The sequence below is a fragment of the Panthera uncia genome, chromosome B1 (assembly GCF_023721935.1).
Source record: "Panthera uncia isolate 11264 chromosome B1, Puncia_PCG_1.0, whole genome shotgun sequence".
NCBI classification, from domain to species: Eukaryota; Metazoa; Chordata; class Mammalia; order Carnivora; family Felidae; genus Panthera; species Panthera uncia.
Window position 1 is genome coordinate 66,793,764 of NC_064811.1, and position 27,630 is coordinate 66,821,393.

Below are 27,630 nucleotides of genomic sequence, written 5' to 3' on the forward strand. Positions count from 1 at the left end.
ATGGTGCTTACAGTGCTTACATGTCTCACCCTCTACCCCCACCCTACACTCCCTGGAAATACGCACACAGAGATATTCTGCTTCTAGGAAGTTATCCTATGGAAGTAACCAGAGATGTGCCCAAAGATATGACTCTATTCGCAGCACTAGTGTTTGTGAGGGAGGAAAAAAAGTAAAAATCCTATGTAATCAATAATACGATTAATTAAATAATAATAGTACATACATATGATAACCTATGCAACCAATAAACGCTCATATTTTGAAAGGTTTAGTGACATGGGAAAATATTAAGTAAAAATAGATTTTGAAAAAGAAGTGCAATGTGACTCCAATTTTATTAAAAATATGTCTATATGCCTATTAAAAATCTAGAAGAGTATCAGTCTGGTAATAGTGCATACCTTTGGATGATGAGGTTAAGCCACCAATTTTGTGTGTGTGTGTGTGCTTTTCTGTATTGCTAGACTTCCCACAATGTACATGTTACATTTGCATTAGGAAAAAAGTGCAGTAAATATTATTTTAAAAAGAAGGAAAGAAAGCTATGGGCAACATTTTATCTCATGCCTCTTATCAATTTTTCCCGAGGACAAGAAGATGGTGTTGCTATTTCCTGTCATATGTTTCTGATAATAAGGAAGGTGTGGCGATTCATTGCCCAACATTACAAGAAGACTTTGCACATCATTGGTTAAGAAACTATGTTGGCTTCACAGGGAGATGAGGAAGTGACTGTTCTACAGTGTGACTTACTGGTAGCCTTTAAAAGCGTGTCTCAACTTTGGTACTCTGTTGGGGGTTTATTTTCTTTGTTAGAATTATAACTCTGCTGCAGATGTGGGCAAGGATTATCACTTAAAGGAAGACATGGAAGTCTGAAACTGCAGTTCCAGACCTTCCGTTAGTACGCAATCTCATGTTTTATTTTGGAAAGAAGTTACTAAAATAATGATAATCTTCTTTCCTTTGTTTTTATAGGGGTTACAAATAGGTTGTATTGAAGTCTATTTTTTAAAAGTAAATATTAAAAAATGAAAATAATACTGGAAGAACTGTTACATTCATAGATTAACTTGAAACATGAAATTTAGGGGGCGCCTGGGTGGCTCAGTCAGTTAAGCGTCCGACTTCGGCTCAGGTCATGATCTCACGGTCGGTGAGTTCGAGCCCCGCGTTGGGCTCTGGGCTGATGGCTCAGAGCCTGGACCCTGCTTCCGATTCTGTGTCTCCCTCTCTCTCTGACCCTCCCCTGTTCATGCTGTCTCTCCCTGTCTCAAAAATAAATAAACGTTAAAAAAAAATTTAAAAAGAAACATGAAATTTAGGACAAATGCCCCCCTAATTATATTATAAAGCATAATAACTTATTAACCCATGACATAGCTTTCTATCTGCTTCTTAGGCCTTCATTAGATAGATATTTCTACATAGTTCTAATCATGTGTACATGAAAATGTGTATTTTTATTATGGTGTCTCACATGGTGATTTTTTCATATGTTGTTGAATGGCATTAATAATTTAAGTTTATTTTCAGAGAGAGAAAGAGTGCAGGTCCACAAGCAGGACAGGAGCAGAGAGAGAAGAGAGAGAAGCCTAAGCAGGCTCTGTGCTGTCAGTGCAGAGCCTGACATGGGGCTCAATCTCACGAACCAGGAGATCGTGATGTGAACCCAAATCAAGAGTCAGTTGCTTAACTGAGTCACCCAGCCTCCCTGGCATTAATAATTTCTAATGGTTGTACCTAACACTAGGTCTTGGAAGTACTCAAATATTAGCACAGTAGCACTGCGTAATGTATAGAATTGTTGAATCAACTGTGTTATACACCTAAAACTAATACAATGTTGTATGTCAACTCTATTTCAATAATAAAAATTAAAAAAAGTTAGTAGACTAATGTATGATAAATTACAAATACTTATTGAGTGCTTACAGTATGGTGTGTTGGGGCTACTTTAGTGACTAAGACGAAGTCCCAGTTGCCATGGAGTCTATATTCTAGTAGATGGAGACTGATGATTTCCATGAGAAGGGTAGCCCGTTTGAGGAACTGAACCCACAGAGAGATCACTAACTGACTCAAGTTCACCCAACTGGCAGGCAGAGATTCTAACCCATACAAGCTATATCCTGGACTTGCATTCTTAGCAATTGTCCCACTGGTACCAACCAAGTGCTCTGGCAGGTCAGAAGACAGGTCAGTCAGAGCTGGAATAGTTGTTACATTAGTTTACTTTTGCCTCTATAACAAATTACCACCAACTTAGTGACTTAAAACAACACAAATTTACAATCTTACAATTCCAGGGGTCAGAAGTTCAAACTCTGTTTCACTGGATAGAAGTCAAGGTGTCAGTTGGGTTGGTTCCCTAGAGTCTCTGAGGGGAGACTCTGCATCCTTGTCTCTTTCAGCTTCTAAGAGCCACCTGCATTCCTTGGCTCATGACTCACCCTTACTTCACTCTAACTTCCTACTTCCGTCGTTTGACCTTCTTGCCTTGCGATTACGGTGCGCCCACCTAGATAACCAGGATAACCGCCCTCTCTCAAGATTCTTCTTAATCACATCTGCAAAGCCCCTTTAGTATATAGTACATATATATACATATAAGTACACATACTATACATATACATATATACATATACTATATATGTACTATATACATATATAGTATATATACTATACAGTTAGTATAGAAGGTAACATATAGACTGGTTCTGGAGATTAGGACATGGACACTGGAGGATTTTATTCAGCCTACCACTGTTGGGATTGCTCTAAGGGCTAAAACATGTGCTTTAGGACAAGAAGGTAGGATTGGGTGGAAAAGGAAGAGCTTTCAGGTGAACTGCACTTGAAGAGTTGTCTTTTCCATGCTAGGCTTAGTACCAGGGCTTTGTATTGTTTGCTAGGGCTGCCATAACAAAATACCACGGATTGAATGGCTTAAAAAACAAGTTTATTTTTTCAGTTCTGGACGCCAGAAATCTGAGATCGAGGTGTGGGCAAGGTTGGTTTTTTTCTGAGGGCTCTCTCCTTGACTTGTTAAGTGGCCATCTTCTCTCTGTGCCTTCACAGTCATCTCTGTGTGCGAGTGTCAATGTTTTCAGACTTCCTCTTATAAGGACACCGGTCACAATGGATTAGGGCCTACTCTAATGCCTCATTTTAACCTAATAACCTCTTTATTGACCTCATCACCAAACACGGTTACATTCCAAGTTATTGGGGGATAGGACTTCGATATATGAATCTGGGGCAATACAATTCAGTCCGTAATAGGCTTTAACATATATGCCAACTGTTTCACGCTCTACAACTACCCAGTTTGGGCAGGTGAGAACGTAGCGGCGGAGGGCAGGTCATCACTTGCCTGAGGTCTCCAGCTGGCAAATACTACAGGGAGGACTCATGCACGGGCCTGCCTGCTCCAAAGGCCAAGCCCTCGTCATGGACCAGCTTCCAGGACAGTGGCAATGGCAGAGCTGGGCAGATGAGCGTGGCCTGTGGATAGCGAAGAGTGGGTGAGAGTGTGTCGATTTGGGGGAAATAGTAGGGTGTGACCTGTGGAAGGCTTTACAATCTGGAAGAGGCATAGAGCGATCTCACGAAGTCCAGGAAGAGGAGAGCTAGCACTTGTGACGTGTTATTTCTTGATTCTGTATTTTCTATAGAATAGAAATTTTCTATAGCTCGTATCCCACGTCTACCCTCACCATAAACTCATACTAGGTAACTGTTCAGTTTACAAAGTCCTTTCACATGTCTTTCTGTTTACAACCTCACAACGATTTTGCAACAGAAAATTAGGGCAAGCACTTTCTCCACTGAATGAATCTCCCAAAATAAGACTGGTAATTTCACTATCTGAAGTTACAGTACCTGCCATGGCCAAGCGGGAGACAGACACCCTGGCACTAGATCACTAGATGGAGGACAGCTGCACTTCCTTCCAATGCTGAATTGCTTGAAGTCCATGATTTTAGAGGCTAATAATCTACTTCCTCTCCCCCCTCCCCCACCCCAATCTGCTCCTTACTTATTAATACTACTTTTTCAGCTTTATACCTGGGAGAAGAAAGAAGAAATGAAATGAAAAGGAACCAAAATAACTGTTAAGTTTAAGCAGCTTTTTGAGAGCAAGGCAATCTATGAATTTTAACCTATATTCTCCTGTTCCTATTTATCACAAATGACTGCAGCTTTGCCGATTCTAGGATTTGTCCCATGTTCACTTTCATCAACCAACTTAGGAAAATAAAATCAAAACACGTTGTACTTACCCTCCGTTAATTGGATCAGCGCTAATGGGTTAAGATTCTAAGCATTTTAAAATATAGGTTGATCTGCAAATTATGTAGCTAGTCCAGAACAGATTACATAGACTTTGGCAAATTATACAGCCAGTTCTCAACAGAACTATTGCCCCTTTTAGACACTGGAGCTTTTTCCTACATGCAAAAGGCATTCTGCTTTAAGGTTTCCTTTAGGGTACAATGTAGGGGATGCCACACCAGGCCTCTTTGTGCTAAGCACCGATCCCCATTGGCCAGGCTCCTCCACCATTTATCCTGGCCAACATTCTTCTAGAGCCCACGCATGGGAAAAGGCATTCAGAAATCAACATTTTTTTGCTATGAGAACTGGTATATTTTTAAGAGGCATAACCCTTTTCTAAGCTCAATTTTTTCCATTTCTCATTTCTTTCAATATTGAAGACATCCCTCCATCTGTATATACTCTGTATTTCTATTATTGCATTTTTTAGAAAAATTGTGTAAAAACGAACAAAACCCAGAAATCAACAGATTTAAAGTTTATCTATTCAGATGCAAATCATAGGAGCTAATCATATTTCCCTAAAAGTAGGGGACATTTCTATTCTCCCCTTCAACTCACTGTTGCTATAGCAGAGTAGAATCATGGATGCTACTTCTATTAAGTCTAAACACTCCTGTGGTTCAGTATTTGCTGAATAAACAGTTCACTACATTTTCCTGTGCTTATTTATCAGGGCCTGCCTGGTGTGTCAGCTACATTTACCAACACGACCATTATCACCAATATGCAATTTAGTGTTCACTGCTGCCCACAATCCACACACACAAATAGCCGCCTGCCTTACATCCCACGGTCCACGAGAGCCACTTAAATCCAGTAAAATATATTTTAGGTGAATACTGCTAGGTTCTGAAGAGAAAAAAACAATAAAGAACACGGAAATACAAAGTGTAGGTAGCATTTGTTATGAAATTTTACAAGCAGTGGCTGAGAAAAGCCCGAGAAGGTAACATTTAGGAAAAGACCTGCTGTGAAGGACTGACATAATTCAAGGACAGCATTCCAGGCAAAGGGAAGTATACATGCAAAGGCCCTGGGGCAGAAGTCCACCAGCCTGATGAGGAACAGTGAGGAAGCCAGTGGAGCTAGAGAGGAGTGTGGGAAAGTAGTCTCAGATGAGGCCAAATCATGAAGGGCCTAACAGGTGACAGGAGTTTTGGTTTGTCCTGAGGGACCTCAAAGGATCCCGGAAGGTTCTGAGCAGAGGAATGACAGAACTTCGTATAGGTTTTAAGAAAATCACTCTGGCTGCCGTGCTGAGAATATGCCGTGCTGAGAAGACAGCAAGGGAAGAAACTGTTAGGACATTTAACCAATATGCCATTATCCTATAAATCATAATCAAGTAAGATAAAAAAGAAATCAACAGGAATTAAAACAGTCCCTGGTGACTGCCTGCCTGCCTATTTTGGTTACCATGGCTGTACCCAGAGACCGGATGTGTGAAATAAATGTCAGGACTGGTAACAACAGAAGTCCGTATGGATATTGTAGATAAAAGCTTTTATTTACTTAAATTCTCCTAAAATATAAAAAACAGAATGGTTTCCTAACTTACAGCTTTTGGCAGTGAGTAAAGATCATAACAAAGCACAATAAACCCCAACTTGCCAGCTTTTAGTTTTCCCTAAAAGTAAAGTCCATTTTCCTACATTCATTCATTTAGATGAGATACAAATCAGGTGTCTTTTAAAGTGCCCAAACTCCTACCATTACCGTAACTGCAGATGGGAATTATGAGCAGTTAGAATGCATCCACTTAAGTACTCAAGGTCACTCAAATCCTAAAGAGTTCCTGGTTTCTGAGACAGGGGAAGGATATTCCTAGAAAATACTTGAACTAAATCCAGGCAAATATGGTGTACGTCTTCATCTCGTGGTTCTTAATTCTTTAACATATTGCAAGACTGTTTATTCAAATCTAATTATGTGGTAATAAGACCTGAGAGTGTTTTGTAAAATTTGTTTTAAACATTCCTAGATCCACTTCATTTGCTAATTTTCTATTCTACTATCCATACTTTCCTTTGCTTCATCTGTCTTCTTTTCTTTCCACAAATTCCCGAGGACAATCCCTAACAAAACTATTAGTCCTAGTGTTCGGTTGGAGGTAAATTTATCCCAACAATCCTCAGGTCTGTGGATATCTAGAGTGTAAATCTGTAAGAGAAGATCACAATGCTGCATTAGTATTTAATATAAATTTTCTGGCATCACAAATAAACACATCAGTACAGAGAAGAAAATTGCACTCTCTTACAGGATTTTAAGCAATGGGAAGCCTTTAATGTACCCCAAACTGTTTCCAGTGTAGAAAAATCTACCGTTATCTCTCACTGGCTAGGTATTATCTAAGCTGTGTCCTAAAAACTTCCACTTGAGGGGTGCATGAATGCTTTGAAAGGCAACCCACATTATTTTTAGTTCTAACTAATTAGAAAGCTCTAAATATTTACACTGATCTAAAATCTGCCTCCTACAATTCCTACCCTCCAGTTCTAGCGTTATTCTTTGGAGCAATGGTTCCCAGCAGGTGAACAAATCCCATTTGGGAAGGACAAGTCTATTGTGCAGGACTGTCTAGAGCACTGAAAGGTATTTAACATACCTGGCCCTCACTCACTAAATGACTGTGGATACCCCGCCGAGTTTATTTATGATAACTGAAAATACCCCCATGCATATGGAAATCTCCTTCCCATCCCCACATAGAGAAGGGGATCTGGCAATCTAGACCTGCTGTTAGTGACCTAGAACAAATACATGCCTTTTTCTCCACGGCAGTCCTGCAAATATATCAAAAAAGTGTCATGTCCCTGTCTTATTCATTCCTAGGCTTAACCGTTAGCATCCCTCATTTCCCCAAATATTCTTTATTATGTGGCCTCCAGACTTCAAATCATCATGATTTCTTTTTTTCCAAATACTAGAAGTCTATGTCCATCTTAAAATATTGTGGCAAGGACTGGATAGAAGACCACAAATGCAATTTAGAATTTCAAGATGGGTTTAAATATTGCTTACAGTATTTGTAATTGCCCTCGTAATTTTTGCCTTTGTCCACTAATATCCAGGTGCTTAAATATGGCTAAACATCCATTATCCTGGCCAGACAATCAGTTGATGGTGACAACCCCCACAGTGCTGTGTTATGAGCAAAAGGGGATGTTAAGAAATTCTGAGGAGGAAAATGGTGAAATCTAGAGAATTCTGGAGAATCACCAATTCCTACCGTTTAAAATTTCATTGTGAGGAAAACCATGAAGGTGATACAGCATGAGGTTTACTTTGTGGACATTAGGTTTTGGTTTCCTTCTTACTATGTTATGCAAGTCTTGTTTACACTGATAAGTAATTTGCAACGATGTGTATAAAACAGATCATCTACAGAGAGGCTAACACCCTTTTGAATCCATTCAAAGAAAGTAACAGTAACACTGATACAAAAATAGAGTCCATTTAGAGGCGCCTGGGTGGCTCAACTGGTTAAGCGTCTGACTCTTAATTTTGGCTAAGGTCATGATCTCACAGGTCGTGAGTTCGAGCCCCACATCAGGCTCTGAGCTGACAGTGCAGAGCCTGCTTGGGATTCTCTCTCTCCCCCCTCTCTCTGCCCCTACCCTGCTTTCTCCCTCTCTCTCTCAAAATAAATAAATAAACTTGAAAGTTTTAAGGAAAAAAAAAAAAAAAGAGTCCATTTACAAGCAACCTACGTCATTAAAATTAGATTTGGTTCATTCATTTTACAAAAGTAAATAATGTAGATCCCAATATAAGCTTGTGGGTGGTGGCTGAACACGCTGAAATGACAGTTTCCCACTATGTAGGCAGAATTCTGTCTGACATGTGAGCACTTCGTGTCCTATCTGGCCTTGACTGCTAATGCCAGTGGAACCCATCCCTATGAATGATTAGTTTGCTAACCATCACAGCAGCCCACATATTGAAAGTACAGTTATGTTGATCAGTTTGGTTTCAGAGCAATTCAGCTCAACCCACACCTTCAGACATAGCTGAAATTTTCCCAGACATCAATCAGAAGTAATTCCAGAAAAATCAGAGGGGAAAAAAAAAATCTAGGTTTAGTTTTAGATTATTTCTCTAAACTAATACAGTGAGCTTTTTTAGATGATATGTTGAGGCAGGGGAAGGGGTGGTTCAAGATAGTATAAGCCAAGTAGTTGTTTGTTTTAAAGAAGTACGTTGCTTGGTAAACAAAGAGGTTGTTTCTGTTTAAATATTTTTTACAATTTATAATCCAAGGAAAAATGAGGGAAAGTGTAAGAAAACGGTCAAACCTGGTGTGCCAGATGGGCTCCTACAGCAGCCAGAGCAGCGTAGTAGGGCACGGTCTGAGCACTGTTCACTCCCACCAGGCTCAGCGCCCCCAGCATCGCCACACCGAAGCCACTAAGCCACCGCTTGGTGTTTTCACGGAACCGCAGCGCCGTGGACTTAAGACCAATCAGAGCATCATCTCTTTTGTCCTAACATCAGAAAGTAATAATAAACTGTGTGGTTTTTATTGACATACCACAAAATTCACCATTCTGGTTGTATAACTATCACCATTATCTAATTCCAGAAGAAAGGGTCTTTATCTTCCTCCCCCTATCTCCCCAGAAGAAACGGTCTTTCAAAGGACATACGCTGTGAAAGCTGACAGTAACTTAGAAACACAGGCTGATCAGTAATGAATGTGCAGGCCAAATCCAGGTTAAATGTCACTGCTAAAACTATCTTCCAGCTCTATACATTGCTACATGTCACTGTATTGCTTACCACCCTATGAATGACTTTTAACTCTACACGGACCACATTAGAGTAAAACTCAAGTCTAACTGTTCACACAGCTCCTTCTTCCCTCTGAGTTCTCAAGTCTCAACAACTTCTTGTACATTTTAGTTTCAATCTTGAAGCCGCAGATGCAGAAAAACGCTTCACTGGTACCTGACCACATCTATTCACATTTCACTACTAGTGTAGTTTATTCCTCACCTCTCCCATCAAATCCTCTAAGTAAAGGTCGATTCTGGTGATACACTCCCATCTACCTGCCCGATCTCTTCCAGCAATTTTATTTCTAAGAACTTTCACATACTGTTGTGATTACAGCCACATGATGTCAGAGGCTGTAATGCCCAACTCTGCACCCAGATAGCTATCTGACAGGCTATCTTTTGGGCTTCCAAATCCAAGTAACAACAAATGCAGGATTAATGTATGTTTTTCCCTTCATACTGTAAGCACCTTCAGGTGCAAACTGTCTTTCATTACACGCAGTACCAAAGTGTGAATGAGTATGTGGTGTTTTACTGAAGAAGTGAATCTAATTGGAGTACAGATATCCTCATCATTGGTTCCAGACATTACTGTGAAAAGTATAGGCATCTCTTCTGAACTGTCAGTCAAGTTTCACTTCAGAAAATCAGGCTGATTAGAGACCTAGCAATCTTCTTCATGACAATACAAACTCAGTGGGGGAGAGGGGTAAATGAAAGAAAGCAGGATGAATTCCAGACTGGAATATCAGAAAACATTCCATCGAACCAACACATATTCTTCAAGTAAATAATTGAGAAGACAGTTACATTTCAGAAAAATACTGAGAAGAAACTGTTTCAAAGTTCGTAATGTAAAAGGAAAATTAAGAACATAAATCAAGAAAAGCAAAAGTGGGGTTTTTTTATTAGCCGTATGAAAAAGGCAGTATCAAAAGCTATAAAAATGTTTATATTCCTTAACTAAGTAATACACTCCTAAAAATTTATCCCCAAACACATAAAGATATTAGTGATTAGAACAACATTATTTATAATTGCAAAAACTCTCAGAACTTAAATGGCTCAAATGGACAAATTATTAAAAAGATTTATGGCAAAAAAAAAAAGATTTATGGCATATTAAATCAATGGATTATTATTCTGCAGTCTTAGAGTGGTAATGACAAAAAATATGGGAAAGTGCTTACTACCCACACGACTAGGAAAAAGATCTGCCTGGTAGAGGCCTCCACAGAAGGGAGGAGAACGTGGCAGTTAAAAGTGCAGACTGTAGAGACTGTCTGGGTCTGAATCTCAGCTCTGCCATCCACTAACTGTGTGACACAGATATGGTTCTTCTCCACATGTTTCCTCATCTATAAAATGAGGATAAAAAAGCACCTTCCCTCCCAGGTTGTTATGAGGATTAAATTAGTATTTGTAAGGTTTTTTTAAAACTGTGCCTGGCAATACAGTATATACAATTTAAATGCTTGTAAATTAAAGAGTTGATCTCTTTGGTAAACATACATATACAGGAAACAAAAATATCTTGTTGGTGCCAAAGAAGTGTGAATGATTTTCTTTTCAGAAAACATACTTTCCCTTTAATGTGGTTCATAAAGTTCCTAAGTGGCGATAATAACTAAACCAGAGTTAAGAAAAAAGATATTTTTTACCTGGTGAGCGTAGATAGTATCATAAATTAGCGTCCACATAATTCCAGAAAAATAAAGAGGCAGACAAACAGATGGGTCGCAGGAGCCCTTGATAGCAGACCATCCAAGTAATGCTCCCCAATTAAAAGTCAACCCTACAATTGGTGAGACAGAGGGAGAGGGCAAAGACACTTTAGACTCCCAAAGAGGGGAGGGGGCATTGGCATGTACCAAGTGCTTCTACGCATCAGGCTCTGTGCACTGTTTGCTACTAGGTCAATTCCTGAAATTCTCTCAGCTCTCTGTGGTGGTGACAAGCTACTCTGCACAAAAAAGGAAACGGGTTCAGAGAGGTTAATTGACAATTCAAATAACACGGGTAATAGAAAAAATACTATCACCCTAATAGGAGGTTTCACGAGAACATTCCCCCTACCTAGCACGGTGCCTGGCAGTCAACGAATGGTAGAAGCTGGGGTTTCAACTTAGACCTAGCTGAGCCAAAACCTTGTGGTCTGTCCTTTAATCACTCTCCTTTCCCCATAAGTGACAGAAACAAGAGTAGAGATGGGAACACTTATTCGTTCTGTAAGCTCATCCTCTCTGAGGACTGTAAACGAACATCGACATGCGCCCCTGGATAATGATGATAACCTTAATAAATATATAAGGTTTCTTAGCCAATAAAAATGGCTAATTACCCTCCCTTAAAATATCAAATTCTATTCTTGGTTTAGAAAACTTTATGACTGACTGGACATTTTATCACTGCCACATTACACACACACACACACACACACACACACACACACACACAGAAGTTTGAGGGTATCCAAGGAAATACTTGTAGTTATTTCAGGCTCACCCAAGGCTAATTGAGGCCAGTATGTAATTCTTTTCATTAGCGGGTAGATGATGACAAGAAGTAGGGATGCTGCTCCCAGAGCTATACTGAAATCAAGAAAAAACATTAAAGATTAATGTCACCATCTCTTAGAAATTGCTAAATAAGACAACAGTAGTAATACTAATTGGAAAATGATTGATCTTAAATTATATATTTTGTTACGTAAAATTATTTTCCTGGACCTTGATTAGGATAAAAGATGATTAGAAGGTATTTTAAGTATTATAAAACAACCAAACAAAATAATAATGCATATAGTGCTTTCATACATTAGGTGCTGTTCTAACTGCTTTGCATATGCTAACTCATTATAATCTTCACAACAAACCTAAGAGGCAGACAGTTTTACTCTACTTGCTTTTGCAGATGAGGAAACTAAAGCACAAAGAGATTAAGGACTTTCTCGACTGTCACAGAGCCAGTCAGTAGCAGGGCCAGGATTCAAACCTAAGGCAGGATGGCTCCAAAGTCCAACTTAACACCCACTCTATGCTAGTGCCTCTCTAAATGTTGTTTTAGATTACTGGAGATGTCCAAACAGAATCAGAGTCAACACACTCCTCCCTATGTGCACGATGGGTGCTACTCCTCAGAAGAGGACAAGGTCACAAAGCACCTATAAAAGGATGACAGCATAAGATGTTCTTAGGCACCAGCTCATCTAACACCGCCCTCCCAGGACAGACCTTCCAAAAGCATTTTCATGTGATGCTATCAGGGCAAAGTATGCAGTTAAGTCTAGTTTCTATAAAGTGACACTTATTTTTTGTCCTTTTTTTTTTTTTCTCATTTAAGTACTTTCTAAGCAGCCATCTGACGCACAAAAGTTTAATTCTGTCTCTATTTAAGAGACATAGGAATGAATTCTTCCATTTTTTTTCCTTTGTCATTGATAATGAACATGACTCTCAGAAAGACCCAGTTAATCTTTTTGCAAAATGAGTATAATTACTTCTATCTACTTTAGAGATACTGTCAGGATAAAAAAAATTTCACATAAGGGTATATACGCACATCCATGTACATATCCGGAAAAGCTATGAAGGTGCCGTGTGTTCCCCAGGGAACATGCAATGAAAGTATAATGGTGGCTCAGGATAAATTAAATGCTGGTCTTCCAATTCCTTTGGCTGAAAACATTCCTGATTTTACAACATGTGGCGACTTATTTATACTTGCTAACTTACAGATGCTCAATAGGTAACCAATAAACAATTCTGTGACAAAGATATTTCTATTTTATTTATTTCTACTTTCTCCACTTCCAAAAGAGACATTTTTATACACGATTCTGAAAGAGACATTCACTATACCTGTAGTCATTCAGACACAGAAGAACACCCAGTGCCAAGGTCAGCTGTCCCCCGAGGAAAATAAAGGATTGAAAAATTGAGATGTCTCCAGCAGCTATTGGACGATTTGCTGTTCTTACAACCTTAATACATAAAACCAGATACCTTAGCCTCATGTAATGGTTCCATCATGGATTTAAACATGCAATCAAGAGAATGGCCATGGCAAGCACTAAAGCAAAAATATGAATAAAAAGTGAAATCAACATTGGAAACACTGCCAAAAATGAAAACTTCATATTTAAAACAGCTTTGAAAAGTACCAAAACTTCCCACCACTCATTCCACTTCCTTTCCTTCTCCCATCTCCATCTCCAAACAGACAAAACAAAGCAACTTCCTTATCTGGCTATTTAGCTACCCAGCTTATTAGCAAGTATATGCCTAATTTTCAGAGAGCAAGGAGAGACAATAATAATGATAATTCTCAGGAAAAAGGAAATTGCAATGAATGTTTTGATTACAGGAAGCACTACAATTAGAAATCAAATGTAAATACAGAAAGAAGACAGATTATCTGGGTTTGAAACTGGGAGTGCTTTTGCCAGGCTATTTAAGAATGCGCCTATAATCTAATATTAATTGTACCCAAATGTAAAGAGCAGACTCAATGTAAGAATATGAACAGACAGAGCTATTATTTGGACAAATAATATACATTATTCTTTTCCTGTGTAGAGATAATGAAATGTGATTATTATACACTGAACCATTAAAAAAAAGAAAAAGAACATAACCAAAATTGTCATCATTGTTAGAAGAACTCAGGATCTGGGATCCAAGAGCCCAGTGTTCCATCACCTACTGGCTGTATGAATTTTGGCAAATTACTTAACCTCTCTTGGGCTTAGGTTACTTTCCTGCTAAAAGAAAAACAGAAAGAGAGGAGAAGAAGAGGAGAAAGGGGTACTAAGAACGCCTACCTCATACAGTAAATGCAGTGTCTAAAGCATGTAAGTATGTAATAAATGTTACCTACTATTAATATAACATATTTTTGTTTTGATTCTGATTTATATCAAGGGTTAGCAAACTATGGCCTGTGGGCCAAATCCAGCCTACTGCCTATTTTTGTTTGGCCCATGAGTAAAAAGAGTGGATTTTACTTTTTTAGACAGTTGAAAGTAAGTTAAAAAAAAAAAAAAAAAGAGTAATGTATTATGATATGTGAAAATAATACGAAATTCAAATTTCAGCATCCATAAATAAAATTCTATTGAAACGAACATATTGTTATATGGCTGCTTTTGTGCTCCAACAGAATCAAGCAGTTGCAACAAAGAAGGTATGGCCCACAAAGCCTAAAATATTTACTATCTGGTCTTTCACAGAAAAAATTTGCTGACCCAATTTATAAGCATGCCTCACTGTGCAGTACAACAGTTTGTCAAAAGCTACAATGACTCACCTTGGTTTGAGTGCCAGAATCGGATCTTTTCTCTCTGATTTTGTCCCTAGAGTCTTAGTTGGAAATATATCTATGTCTTATATTTGTTGTAGGATGTTACAATTATTCCGGCTAGTACATGAGTGCTCACAATGTGACACTATTCTGACAACTATGTATTCATCACACCACTGGATCCTTACAACAACCCTGACTTCTAGCCACTCACAAGTTCCTGCCATTTGTTTTAGAAAACTGAGGCAGAAGAAGCTCGGTAACTTTCCAAGGTCACAGATGGTTAGTAGAACAGTCTGTCTAGTCCCACTGACCACACTACTAACCACAGATTATACTGTTGCTTCAGTGGTGATAATTAATTAACCTAGCTAAATTCGAAATAATTAACCTAGCTAAATTCGAAAGCTGAAAATAAACAAGCACTCCATCAAAAGACTAAAAATGATGTAATATGATGATCAAAACATATTCCATGTGGTTTTTATGAAACCAGATTGCTCACAGCTTATAAAATTAAATCATTAATACCTGTGCCTTGAGATTATTTTAATGTTTATGGACCTAACGTTCATTGCATGGTTGGCAGATTATATATGTCAAAAAAACACATTAACCCATATATCCGAATAGTAATTCAACTTATCATTTAATATATGAGCAATTTACTTATTATCTAATGTACTAAACAAAACCCAAGCCACAAACATATCTTTATTGATATAGAGTTTTTAAGAAACTATGAGATAAGCATGACAACATGGCCAAGCTTTTTAACTCATCCTTTAACATGCAAAAATCTGTGGGAATGCAAGCTGGTGCAGCCACTCTGATAAACAGTATGGAGGTTCCTCAAAAAGTAAAAATAGAACTACCCTATGACCCAGCAATTGCACTACTAGGTATTTACCCAAGGGATACAGGTGTTCTGTTTCGAAGGGACACATGCATCTCAATGTTTATAGCAGCACTATCAACAACAGCCTAAGTATGGAAAGAGCCCAAATGGCCATCGATGGATGAATGGATAAAGAAGATGTGGTATATATACAGTGGAGTATTACTCGGCAATCAAAAAGAATGAAATCTTGTCACTTGCAACTACGTGGATGGAACTGGAGGGAAATTAGTCAGAGAAAGACAAATATCATATGACTTGACTCATATGAGGACTTTAAGAGACAAAACGGATGAACTAAGGGAAGGGAAACAAAAATAATATAAAAACAGGGAGGGGGACAAAGCATAAGAGACTCCTAAATATGGAGAACAAACAGAAGGTTACGGGAGGGGTTGGGGGAGGAGGGATGGGCTAAATGGGTAAGGGGCATTAAGGAATCTACTCCTGAAATCATTGTTGCACTGTATGCTAACTAATTTGGATGTAAATTTAAAAAAAAAAATGCAAAAATCTGTTGTGTTCCTTTAGGCTAATAATGAACTATCTGAAAGAGAAATTAAGAAAACAATCTCATTTACAATTGCAGTGAAGAATAAAATACCTAGAGACAGATTTAACCAAGGGGGTACAAGACCTGTATATTGAAAACTACTAAACATTAATGAGAAAAATTAAAGAAAACACAAATAAATGGAAAGATGTCCCATGCTCATGCACTGGAGGAATTCATATTGTTAAAATGTCCATACTACCCAAAACAATCTACAGATTCAATGCAATCCCTATCAAAATTCTAATGGCATTTTCCACAGAAATAGAACAATTCTAAAATTTGTAAGGAACCATGAAAGACCCCAAATAGCCAAAGAGAAAGAAGAACAAAAGAAAGAAGAACAAAAGAAAGAAGAACAAAGCTGGAGGCATCACACTTTCTGATTTCAAACTAGACTACAAAGCTACAATAATTAAAACAGTATGATTTTGGCATAAAAACAGATCAATGAAATACAACAGAGAGCCCAGAAATAAATCCACACATATATGGTCAATTGATTTATGATAAAGTAGCCAAGACTGTAGTATATTCCCTATACAATGGGGGAAGAACAGTCTCTTCAATAAATGGTGCTGGGGAAACTGGACAGCTACATGCAAAAAGAATAAATCTGGACTCCTATCCTATAGCATACACAAAATTAACTCAAAATGGTTTAAAGACTTGCACGTAAGACCTGAAACCATAAAACTCCTAGAAGAAAACACAGCAATAAGCCCCCTGACATAGGTCTTGGCAATGATTTTGTGGATCTGAGACCAAAAGCAAAAGCGACAAAAGCAAAAATAAACAAGTGGGACTACATCAAACGAAAAAGCTTCTTCACAGCAAAGGAAACCACAACAAAATGAAAATCAACCTACTGAATGGGGGAAAATGTTCGCAAATCAAGTACCTGATAAGGGGTTAATATCAAAATATATAGAGAACTCATATATAACTCAATAGTAAAAAAAAAAAAAACCTAAAAAAATCCAAATAAAAAATGGGCAGAAGATCTGAATAGACATTTTTCCAAAGAAGACATATAGATGGCCAACAGGCACATGAAAAGATGCTGAACATCATTAATCGTCAGAGAAATGCAAACAAAACCACAATGAGGTATCACCTCACACCTGTTAGAGTGGCTAAGAGACAAAAAGACAAGAAATAACAGAAATAACACCTATCGACGAGGATGTGGAGAAAAGAGAACTCCTGTGCACTGTTGGCAGGAGTGTCAATTGACACACCCCCTGTGGAAAACAATATGGAGGCTCCTCAAAAGATTAAAAATAGAACTCCCCTCTAATCCAGGAATCCACCTCTGGGTATTTATCTAGGGAAAACAAATACATTAATTCAAAAAGATATATACACTCCCATGTTCACTGAAGCATTATTTACAATGGTCAAAATATGGAAACAACCTAAGTGTCTGTTAATGGATGAATGGATAAAAAGAAATGTGGTACACACACACATATACACAAAATGGAATACAATTCAGCCATTAAAAAAATCTTGCCATTTTGCATCTCAAGGTCTTTATGCTCAGTGAAATAAGTCCTACAGAAAGACAAATACCGTATGATCTCCCTTACATGTGGAATCTAAAACAAACAAAACAAAAACTCAAGCTCATAGAAAAAGAGAACAGGTTGGTGGTTGCCAGAGGCTGAAGGGCTAGTGGAATGGGAGAAATGGGTGAACTGATTTTTTTTCCTCCAGTTTAAATAAATTGAACAACAATTTTTTAGAAAAGAATTTCGATTACAAAAGAGAGATGCAGATAGTATTTTAATGTCTTTTTTTAAAATTTATTTTTGAAGGAGAGAGAGAGAGCATGAGCGGGGGAGGAACAGAGAGAGAGAGGGAGACACAGAATCCGAAGCAGGCTCCAGGCTCTAAGCTGTCAGCACACAGCCCGATACGGGGCTCGAACCCACAAACTCTGAGATCATGACCTGAGCCAACTGAGCCACCCAGGCACCCCCCAATAACATTTTAAGTCATGTTAGCAAAATCTCTTTAATCGTTATAAAATACTCATTTAAGAGCTTTGTTATATGTCTATACAGAATCTGGACTCAGGGCGCCTAGGTGGCTCAGTTGGTTAATATCCAATTTCGGTTCAGGTCCTGATGTCACGGTTCCTGAGTTCAAGCCCCGGGCCAGGCTCTGTGCCGACAGCAGGGAGCCTGGAGCCTGTTTCGGATTCTATGTCTCCCTCTCTCTCTGCCTCTCCCCTGCTCACACTCTGTCTCTGTCTCTCTTTCTCAAAAATAAACATTAAAATTTTTTTTAAATTAAATAGAAACTGGAATCTTCTAATCAGAGAAAAATGTCATGGGGGAGATATACCTAATCAATAACCTTTTACCTAAGGAGAAAAAAAAATCACTTAAAGGGAAACTAAAATCGTTCTATTTTGTTAATTAAAAGCTGGTTGGTTTGAATATTTTTTTAATTAACCTTTTTCTTTTGAGATAACTGTAGATTTATATTCAGTTTTTAAAAACATCTCTGCATTTTGGGGTGCCTAGGTGACTCAGTTGGTTAAGCATCTGACTCTTGATTCCGGCTCAGGTCAGGATCTCGTGGTCATGAGATCCAGCCCCACATCGGGCTCTGCACTGGGCATGGAGCCTGCTTGAGAGTCTCTCTCTCCCTCTCTTTCTATCCCTCCCCTGCTCTTTCTCTCTATCTAAAAAACAAACAAAAGAACCCCCCCCCCCCCCGCCAAATCTCTAGTTTTTAAAAATATAGAGATTGCATATGCCCTTTATCCAGTTTCCCCCAAGAGTAACTCACATTTGCAAAACTCTACGTTACAGTAAAATACTACAGCCAGGACTTTGACATCAGCTGCTCTAAACACGTTCAAGAACTATTTTGAAGCGATACATCCCAGAAACTGCAATCCTATGGTCATGCAGAAGGAAAAACTAACCAGGTGTAGGAACCCCAAATCAACCAAGCATGCTTCTCCTGGCATGGACTAACCTATCCCAATGGGGCCAGCGGGACAGAAATGTGTTTATCAGGCAGTTCCTGCCACTTGCCACTATCCTATCTTCCAGCCACACACCAACCACAATGCTCCAGTTGTTAAGCTTTGTACTTCATCTTACAGCCATGCCTCCGTATCTACTGTTCCTTCTGTACAGAGTGACCTTCGCCCTACAGCCCACCCTTTTTTGCCATCTTGTTCTGACACAGTTCAAAGTTCACGCCCCTGGAAAGAAGTTCTCTCTGCTTCTTAGGCTGAGGTAGGTGGTCTTCCGTAAGTTCCCTTGTGGACGCCACTCTCACGATAGTGCTGCTGTAGTGTAACCATGAAATTGTGAGGTCAGAAATACTGTCTCTCATCCATGCAATCCTAAAACCTGTCACTGCGTCTCACGCACAGCAAGTATTCAATAAACATTTTTTTGAATTAAAAAATACATTATGATACCGTTCTTATGAACTAAAAATCATTACAGGTGTGCCCTGCTGAAGCAAAATTCTGACCAGTATGAAAGGCAAACTAGGGACGATTATTCACTTTATATAAATGTATAGAAGAGTATTCACTTTATATAATTCACCATGGCTTTATTATTTTTTTTTAATGTTTATTTATTCAAGAGAGTATACGCACGTGCATGGAAAGGGCAGAGAGAGAGAGAGGGAGAGAGAATCCCAAGCAGGCTCTGTGTTGTCAGCGCAGAGCCGGAGGCAGGGCTTGATCTCATGAATTGAGAGATCATGACCTGAGCTGAAATCAAGACTAGGATGCTTAACTGATTGAATGACCCAGGGGCCCCCACCATGGCTTTCTTCTAAATCGAAAGTTTACTGAGGAGGGCACCTTTTGGGATGAGCACTGGGTGTTGTATGGAAACCAATTTGACAATAAATTTCAAAAATAAATAAATAAATAAATAAATAAATAAATAAATAAAGTGCTAAAAAAATAAATAAATAAATCAAAAGTTTACTTGATTATTTATTCAAAGATTTAATGAATGATCTTGTACTTGTTATGCACAATTGCTAAGGTAAAAGGCAAACAAGATGGATGCTTCCCTTGAGAAAGTAACAGTCTGTTGAGGAAGAAAGAAATAATTATACACACGCATTAGAGTATGCATAGAAAATAATCAAGAGAAATACAGTGCATCACATGGTTACATGAAGTTTCTCTGGGCATTTGGGAGAGGAAATAAGGAACACTTGTACTTTCTATACTTTCTATTTTGGTACTGTCTGAATTTTTCAGATTAAACAAACAAGTACTATTTTTCTAAGGAGAAAAAATAATAACAAAATTGTGCATTTTTTAAAAGAAATAATCACAGCAAATGCTAACAGGGGCTTCCTTGGCTTGTTTAAATTAAGATTTGATCCTGCCACTTGCAGCGACATGGATAGAACTGGAGGGTATTATGCTAAGTGAAATACGTCAGTCAGAGAAAGACAAAAATCACATGACTTCACTCATATGTGGAACTTGAGAAATTTAACAGAAGACCACGGGGGAAGGGAAGGGGAAAACATAGTTTCAAACAGAGAGGGAGGCAAACCATAAGGGCTCTTAAATACAGAGAACAAACTGAGAGTTGATGGGGTGGGGGTGAAGAAGAGGAGAAAATGGGTGATGGGCATTGAGGAGGGCACTCGTTGGGATGAGCACTGGGTGTTGTAGGTAAGCAATAAATCACAGGAATCTATTCACAAAACCAAGAGCACACTGTACACACTGTATGTTAGCTAACTTGACAATAAATTATATTAAAATTTTTTTAAGTAAATAAATATTTGATTTATAGAAGAATAGTTACAACTCTAATATATATCCTAAAAAATATTTGTAAATGTTTATTTTTGAGAGAGAGAGAGAGAGAGAGACAGAGAGAGAGAGCGTGAGCAGGGGAAGGGGCAGAGAGAGGGAGACACAGACTCTGAAGCAGGCTCCAGGCTCGGAGCTGTCAGCACAGAGCCAAATATGAGGCTCAAACTCAGGTGGTAAGATCATGACCTGAGCCGAAGTCGGTGGCTTAACCAACGGAGTGACTCAGGCACCTGTGTAGTTGATTACCACTGCCTCTTGTATCCCACATATTTCTTCTGTGGTTTACTTTTAATTTTGCCATTCTTTAATAATAATTTTTTTTAAGTTTATTTATTTTGAGTGAGAGAGAGAAAATGCAGGGGAGGGGCAGAGAGAGAGGGAGAGAGAAAATCCCAAGCAGGCTCCACGCTGTCAGTACACAGCCTAAGTGGGGCTTGATCTCACTATCGTGAGATCATGACCCGAGCCGAAATCAAAGAGTCCAACACTTAACCGACTGAGCCACCCAGGTGCCCTGAGTAACTTTGTTTTTTAATGTTTATTTATTTTTAGAGAGAGAGAGAGAGAGAGAGAATGAGTGAAGGAGGGGCAGAGAGAGAGAGGGAGAGAGAGAATCACAAGCAGGCTCCAGGCTCTGAGCTGTCAGTGCAGAGCCCGAAGTGGGGCTCGAACTCACGAACTGTGAGCTCACGACCTGAGCCGAAGTTGGAAGCTTAACCTACTGAGCTACCCAAGTGCCCATGACTCTAATATATATCTTACAGGAAAGAATGATGGTTGTTTTGGATCCCCGAAGGTTCAGGATGAACTTTTCCTTCACTCCTCACATCCATACCTTGGCCCTCTAAATTCTAACTCATTTTGTAAAAATGAAGTACACACCCTGCCTGCATGGCTGCTCCTGTCGAGAAAGGAAGTACATTCCACTTTGCGACACCCGCCATTCAACTGAAAAATGGCACTTATTATGCTGGTACACTAAAGTACACTAAAAAAACCTTTGCTTTTTGTCGAAAGTGATGCCACCATGTTACTCTGCAGAATTGAGAGGAGCCTCCCTATTCCTTTCCAGGAAGAAACTACCTTTTTTTTTTTTTTAATTTTTTTTTTTTTTTAACGTTTATTTATTTTTGAGACAGAGAGAGACAGAGCATGAACGGGGGAGGGTCAGAGAGAGGGAGACACAGAATCTGAAACAGGCTCCAGGCTCCGAGCTGTCAGCACAGAGCCCCACGCGGGGCTCGAACTCACGGACCGCGAGATCATGACCTGAGCCAAAGTCGGCTGCTCAACCAACTGAGCCACCCAGGCGCCCCAAGAAACTACCTTTTTATCATAGTCCCGGTCCCACATGTCATTAATAGTACAGCCTGCTCCACGCATCAGAACAGCTCCAGTGCCAAAGAGGGACAACATGTACCAATCTGGAAAACAACCTGGTTCAGCTGCTAAACCAATGCTCCAAGTACATGGCAGGTACAACAGCCAGGTTCCTAAGCAAAGATAAAAGACAAAAAAGATGCATATTCAAGTTAGTTATCTGTCTTTAGTTTAAACACTACATCCCAGAGAAGTAAAGAACACAAAGTCAAAAACACATGACAAAACCGTGAAAATAAATTTACAACTCATATCACAAAGGAATCTTCGGCCCAAGATGTAGGGTTCCTAGAAACTGGAAGGAGATCACTAGTCCAATGGAAAAACAGACAAAAAAGATAAAGTTCACAGACAAAGAACTACAAATGATTCTTCTTTATATGAAAGATCACCTTTGAGAAATACACATCAAAATTACATTGAGATAACATTTTTCACGTGTCAGATGGGCAAAACCCAAAGTCTGACCACACACCCCTAAGTGTCTGATACGCATTTCTCATGAGGTCACCAAGTGGTCCAACCCATCTGGAGGACAACCAAAAAATTTTTACCCTGTGTGCGCTCACCCCCACTCACCAAATACATGTATTTGAATGTCAGTATGTTCATAGACCGTGTCAGGGAGGATACATTAGAAACTGATAATAATATTGGTCTCTGGGGAGGGGAACTGGGTGGCTGGGAAACAGGGGAGGAAGACTTAGTTTTCATTCTACGTCTTTGCACTTTCTGAATTTTGTGTCATATGCATGCATTACCTCTAAAAAAAGTTAGTAAAACTTTCTTTACTGTTGTTAGCACAATAAAATAAAATAGGCTTGAGGGAGGGAGATCATTAGCCTACTGTTTTTTAAATATTTTGCAGCTACATGCACAAATGGGATTCGTTCTTGGCACACAGCCCAAAAGCTAGACGAAATTAAGCTAAAACCAAATAGACCCTACAGATGGGAGACTTCACATGTGAACTCTGATATTCTACTTTCAAAAGAAAATATTTCTTTTTTTTTTTTTTTAATTTTTTTTTCAACGTTTTTTATTTATTTTTGGGACAGAGAGAGACAGAGCCTGACGCGGGGCTCGAACTCACGGACCGCGAGATCGTGACCTGGCTGAAGTCGGACGCTTAACCGACTGCGCCACCCAGGCGCCCCCAAAAGAAAATATTTCAACAAATGTTTGGCTATGGTGCCTATTAAGATAAATTCTGAGCTTTCCTTCCCAATTCAGCCACGTAAGAGAAAAAGGGATGTGGCTAAATAAAGGTGAGATCCTATACAAAAATGGCCGAATGACAAAGTGCCTATAATCATATTTATGCTTCATAAGTTTAACCTTTATTCATTTACAGGAATTTATAAAGCACATATGGGAACTAAGAATACAACAGTGACTAAAAGAGAGAGCCTTTCTGCCTTCACACAGCTTATAAATGAAAAGGAAGAAATACAACTAAACAAATAACAACAACAAAATAGATCAATTCAAAAACAGGACAAATACAGGGTCCTATAAAGGCATAAAACAGTGCCACCCAAGTCACTGGGGGAGGGATCAGGGAGGACACAGAAGAAAAGATAAGGAGAGGCTGAAAACAAGATATTTGAGTCCAGACTCAAATTCGGGTTCAGGGTGTCTGGGACTGACTCGTATTGGGTGTGTCCCTTATAAAACAACAGCAACAACCGCTCACATTTACTGCAGGTTCAGGAAATGTTAGCCACTGTTTTAAATGCTTTATTCATGCAAACTCATTTAATCCTCAACCACACCCTTACAGAGTAAACTCTATTACTGTTTCTATTTTACAGATGAGGAAACAAATGCACAGAGAGGTTACGTGAAACAAGTGAAACAACGGGTTTAACTACTTCCTTTTTCCTGGACCTACCAGGACAGCTCAGAGGGGCAGGGTTACTCTGAAACAAAAGAATACCACTTGAAAGGCATTATTTTCCTGGTGCAATTAGAATGAGTCTATTTAAAAAAGAATTCTGGAGAGAAAAGATGTGTAATCACCTATAGCATTTTGTGTCAGGAACAAGACTTCCTTTGCCATCAGTCTATATTATAGGTACTATAGGCATTTACCTATAGGAACCGGTAGGGCATCCCTATGGATGAGGGGGGTTTCTATAATCAAGGGGAAGGTCAGACATTCGGTTTGATGTCTGCCACTAATAAGTGGAGTGATGCTGGACACTAAAGTATACTAAACTTTAAGGTTCAGTCTTCCTTGAGTACAAATGAGGGGAAAGAATATCTACCTCTCAGAGTTCTTAGGAGAAAACAATACTAGTGATGATGAATATAAAAATAGTAATAGCAAATATACAGCTGTTACTATGTGCTGTCATGGAACACTTGATTCTCACGACAAACCTATGAGATAGGCACTATTTTCAATATACCCACTTAACAAATACAAAAGCTGAAGCACAGAAAAAGTAATTTGCCCGAGGTCACAAGGGCAAAAAGTGGCAGAGTTGACATGTAAAGTTAGGTTTGTAGACTTTGGTCTGGTTCTAGTCTATCCAAGGTCAATGCTGAGTGATAACTCAGTATACCTAAATCTCTACAAACACTTAAGTTCCTATTGCTCCTTTGTGCTCCTGATTCTCAGCAACAGCTCTTTCCTTTCTTCCCTATTACACTGTCCTTATTCTCTCTTCCATGAAGAAGGATGCAGAGGTGACGAGGACGCAAACAGAAAGAAAGGCCTATTGTAGGAAAAGGAAAAATTCTCTGGGAGATGAAACAAAATGAGCAAGTTCTGAGAGGTGTGGGCAGAATGGGCAGACCAAAAAGCCTGTGTAAACTGACTCCAAGAACTTTACTAAATTACATATTATCTTCAAGACAACGTAATTACCCATAAAGGCAGTGAAACAAAAATTACACCATCAATTTAGTGTAAAGAGTGCCACCTGCTGAAACTTTCTGGAATACTATAGTTTGTGACACATCTGAAAGAAGCTGCAATCCATTCTGAAAAACAATGAAACCCACTTTGGTTTATAAAAACAAATCAACTATAGCAAAGTAAAACAATGAACATAAAACTTACCCCACAAAAGAAAAATTTAAATAAAGAAATACCAAACTTATAAACTCTGTCAATTTATTGTTCCTGGCATACAGTAGGGCTCAAAAAGTGTTTGTTGAATGAATTGCAACACAGTACTATTAGTAAATATCTTAAAAAACCCTACAATTATCACTTTATTTAGAACTAGAGCGTGCAAGCTGGTATCTTCTTAACATACATAACTATTACCCCAGTCTTCTCCAATTCCCTCTTCTCAAGTATTAATGCCAAACATTTTCTTGAGCACTTAGTATGCCAGTCATTGTTCTAAGGACTCAACACACATTTATATAAAATAATTTTCATGACAACCTTATAAAGTCCATATTATCAGTATCTTCATTTTATAGATGAGAAAAGAAGAGGTCTGATTCCAGAGCTTTACTTGGAACAACTATGTAGCTAGTCTCTTATGTGGTGGGATGGTCAGCCACTAATGCAAAAAGCCAGAGGTTTATGGATATGGGAATAATGGCAGCTGTTGATCTGTCCTGGATGTCTGTAAGCCTACACTGCAGCTCCGTCAGACACCAAAACAGAATTATAGTTATGCTTTAGATTAGACCTAGGCTTGGAAATTTATGCCTATCAACTTGTATCTGGACCCAAAATGCAAGGGGTCATGATGGCAGGACTGTCCCTATTATTTAATTTGCTTTTATACTTTAATAGCTAATCGTTGTAACTCTTAGTGCTCCGATCCCAAATAAGTAGTGCATAAACCTAGAATACCACAAGCAAGACCTACATTTGGGTCTTGGCTAGGCCAAGGTGGAGTGAATGCATCCAGGCATCTGAATGTATTTCCCTGCATTGCAATGGCAAATGCTATCATCTTAGATGACCTGGAGTTTAAGCTCTGCCCCTCCCTCACCACTGTCCATCCTTCTTTGGTTCAGCTCTTATCCAGCCTCGCCTCCCAGTATTTTCTACACCCACCTGCCATTCTAGATCAACTCATACTCTTGATGTTCCAACTCTCCACCCTTGAGTCTTTGCAAAAACATTTCCCCCAACCATGAAGATATCTCCTCTGCAAAATCTACCTGTCTCTGAGATACAATTTGCTCTTGACACTTTCTAACAATGGAGATCCACATTAATTACTCCTCTTCCTACAGCACTTGGCCATCTGTACCACTAACGTTTGATCTCCTTCTTTCCCAGCTCACCCAATAATTTGTCTTTTTCCACCAAGACTAGGAGTTCCTTGAAAGCGGTATGTATAGCTCTTTCCGTCCCTGAAGCTAGGTGATATGGTCAGAATTGGTTTGATACTATTGCCAAGCTATGTAGGAGGCACTAGACAGAAATGTCCCATTTTTGTGGCGCTTAGACTGTATTGGAGACTCGATCAACCAATAAATGCATCAGGTTAGTTAGTGGTGAGTATTGTGAAGGAAAATGGAGGGTACAGGTGTAAAGAATGAGGTGGCAGATGTTATTTTAGATAGGAAGGTCACGGAAATCTTCGGAGGCGATAGTTACCTGATAGGCGGTCCATAAGTGCTGTACCTGCTGCATTCACCTGAATTAAATCTTTTGTGTTACGGGTGGTGGAGGGCAAAGCTAGAACTCAGCATCAAAACTAGGTTCACCTGGTCTGGCTCTGCTTCCCTCAGTTGTAATGACAGTTCCAGGTTTTTGCCTTGGGAGCCTTAAAGAATTACAGGAAGGATCAAACATAATGAATGTGGACGTGTTTCGATATTGTAAATCTGTGCACAAAAAGGGACACAAGAACGGAACTTCCGCTCGATTCACTGTTTACACAAGGGCCAACTTTTTGCCCGTCCCGAGCACTCAGGATTCAGAGGGATGTGAAGGCCCGCGAGCTACTTCAGGGACCTCCCCTCCGGGCGTTCCGAGACTATCGGCCGCCTGGCAGCTTCTCCGCTACTCCCGCTGCTCCGCTACTCCCGCATCCCAGCGGTGCGTCCGCTCGCACTCACCAATAGGCTTGTCCAAACGCATGAGGCGCAAGTAGGGCTGCAGGGGGCGGGGCGCCGAGTTCACAACCGCGGCGGCCGACAGGCTGAGCCGACGCCTGCGCGGTCCCGGCCCGGCAGAAGGCTGCCAGTGCCTGGCGCGGGGCGTGCCGGCCGCGCGCGCGAGGGCCAGCGCGCCGGAATCCCGCAGCCACGCCTGCGTCATTACCCGCAGGCTCCGCGCGAGCCCCGTGCCGCGAACACCCAGCATGGCGATCGGGAGGGCGTGGCTCCATACAGGCCTGAGGTCGTTCTCTGGCGTCAGGTCGCGGCAGGCTTGCGCAGTGACGTCAGTGGATGACGGTCCACGCCTGCCGGACTGGGTGGGGTTGCGGTCTGAGCCTTTCTAGTTATGGTGAGGTAGGGATTGTCGTGGTCGCTTTAACCCAGGGCGGTTTCTTAGTTAAGGGGAATTCCCATTATCCGCTTTCTCAATAAATGAACAAGGATGGTGTTCATTTAT

The 27,630-nt window shown here is 39.7% G+C and overlaps 1 protein-coding gene across 1 annotated transcript; it reads right to left on the reverse strand.

Annotated features, from left to right (window-relative positions):
* Positions 1-6,071: 6,071 nt before the first annotated feature.
* Positions 6,072-27,399, reverse strand: COQ2 (coenzyme Q2, polyprenyltransferase). The gene is made up of 7 exons (XM_049630790.1): positions 27,132-27,399; positions 22,035-22,201; positions 12,989-13,110; positions 11,634-11,719; positions 10,790-10,923; positions 8,646-8,834; positions 6,072-6,507 (listed from the first exon to the last, which is right to left on the reverse strand). The coding sequence occupies exons 1-7, from the start codon at positions 27,376-27,378 to the stop codon at positions 6,343-6,345; spliced, it is 1,110 nt and encodes a 369-aa protein (XP_049486747.1). The 5' UTR covers positions 27,379-27,399; the 3' UTR covers positions 6,072-6,342.
* Positions 27,400-27,630: the final 231 nt, after the last annotated feature.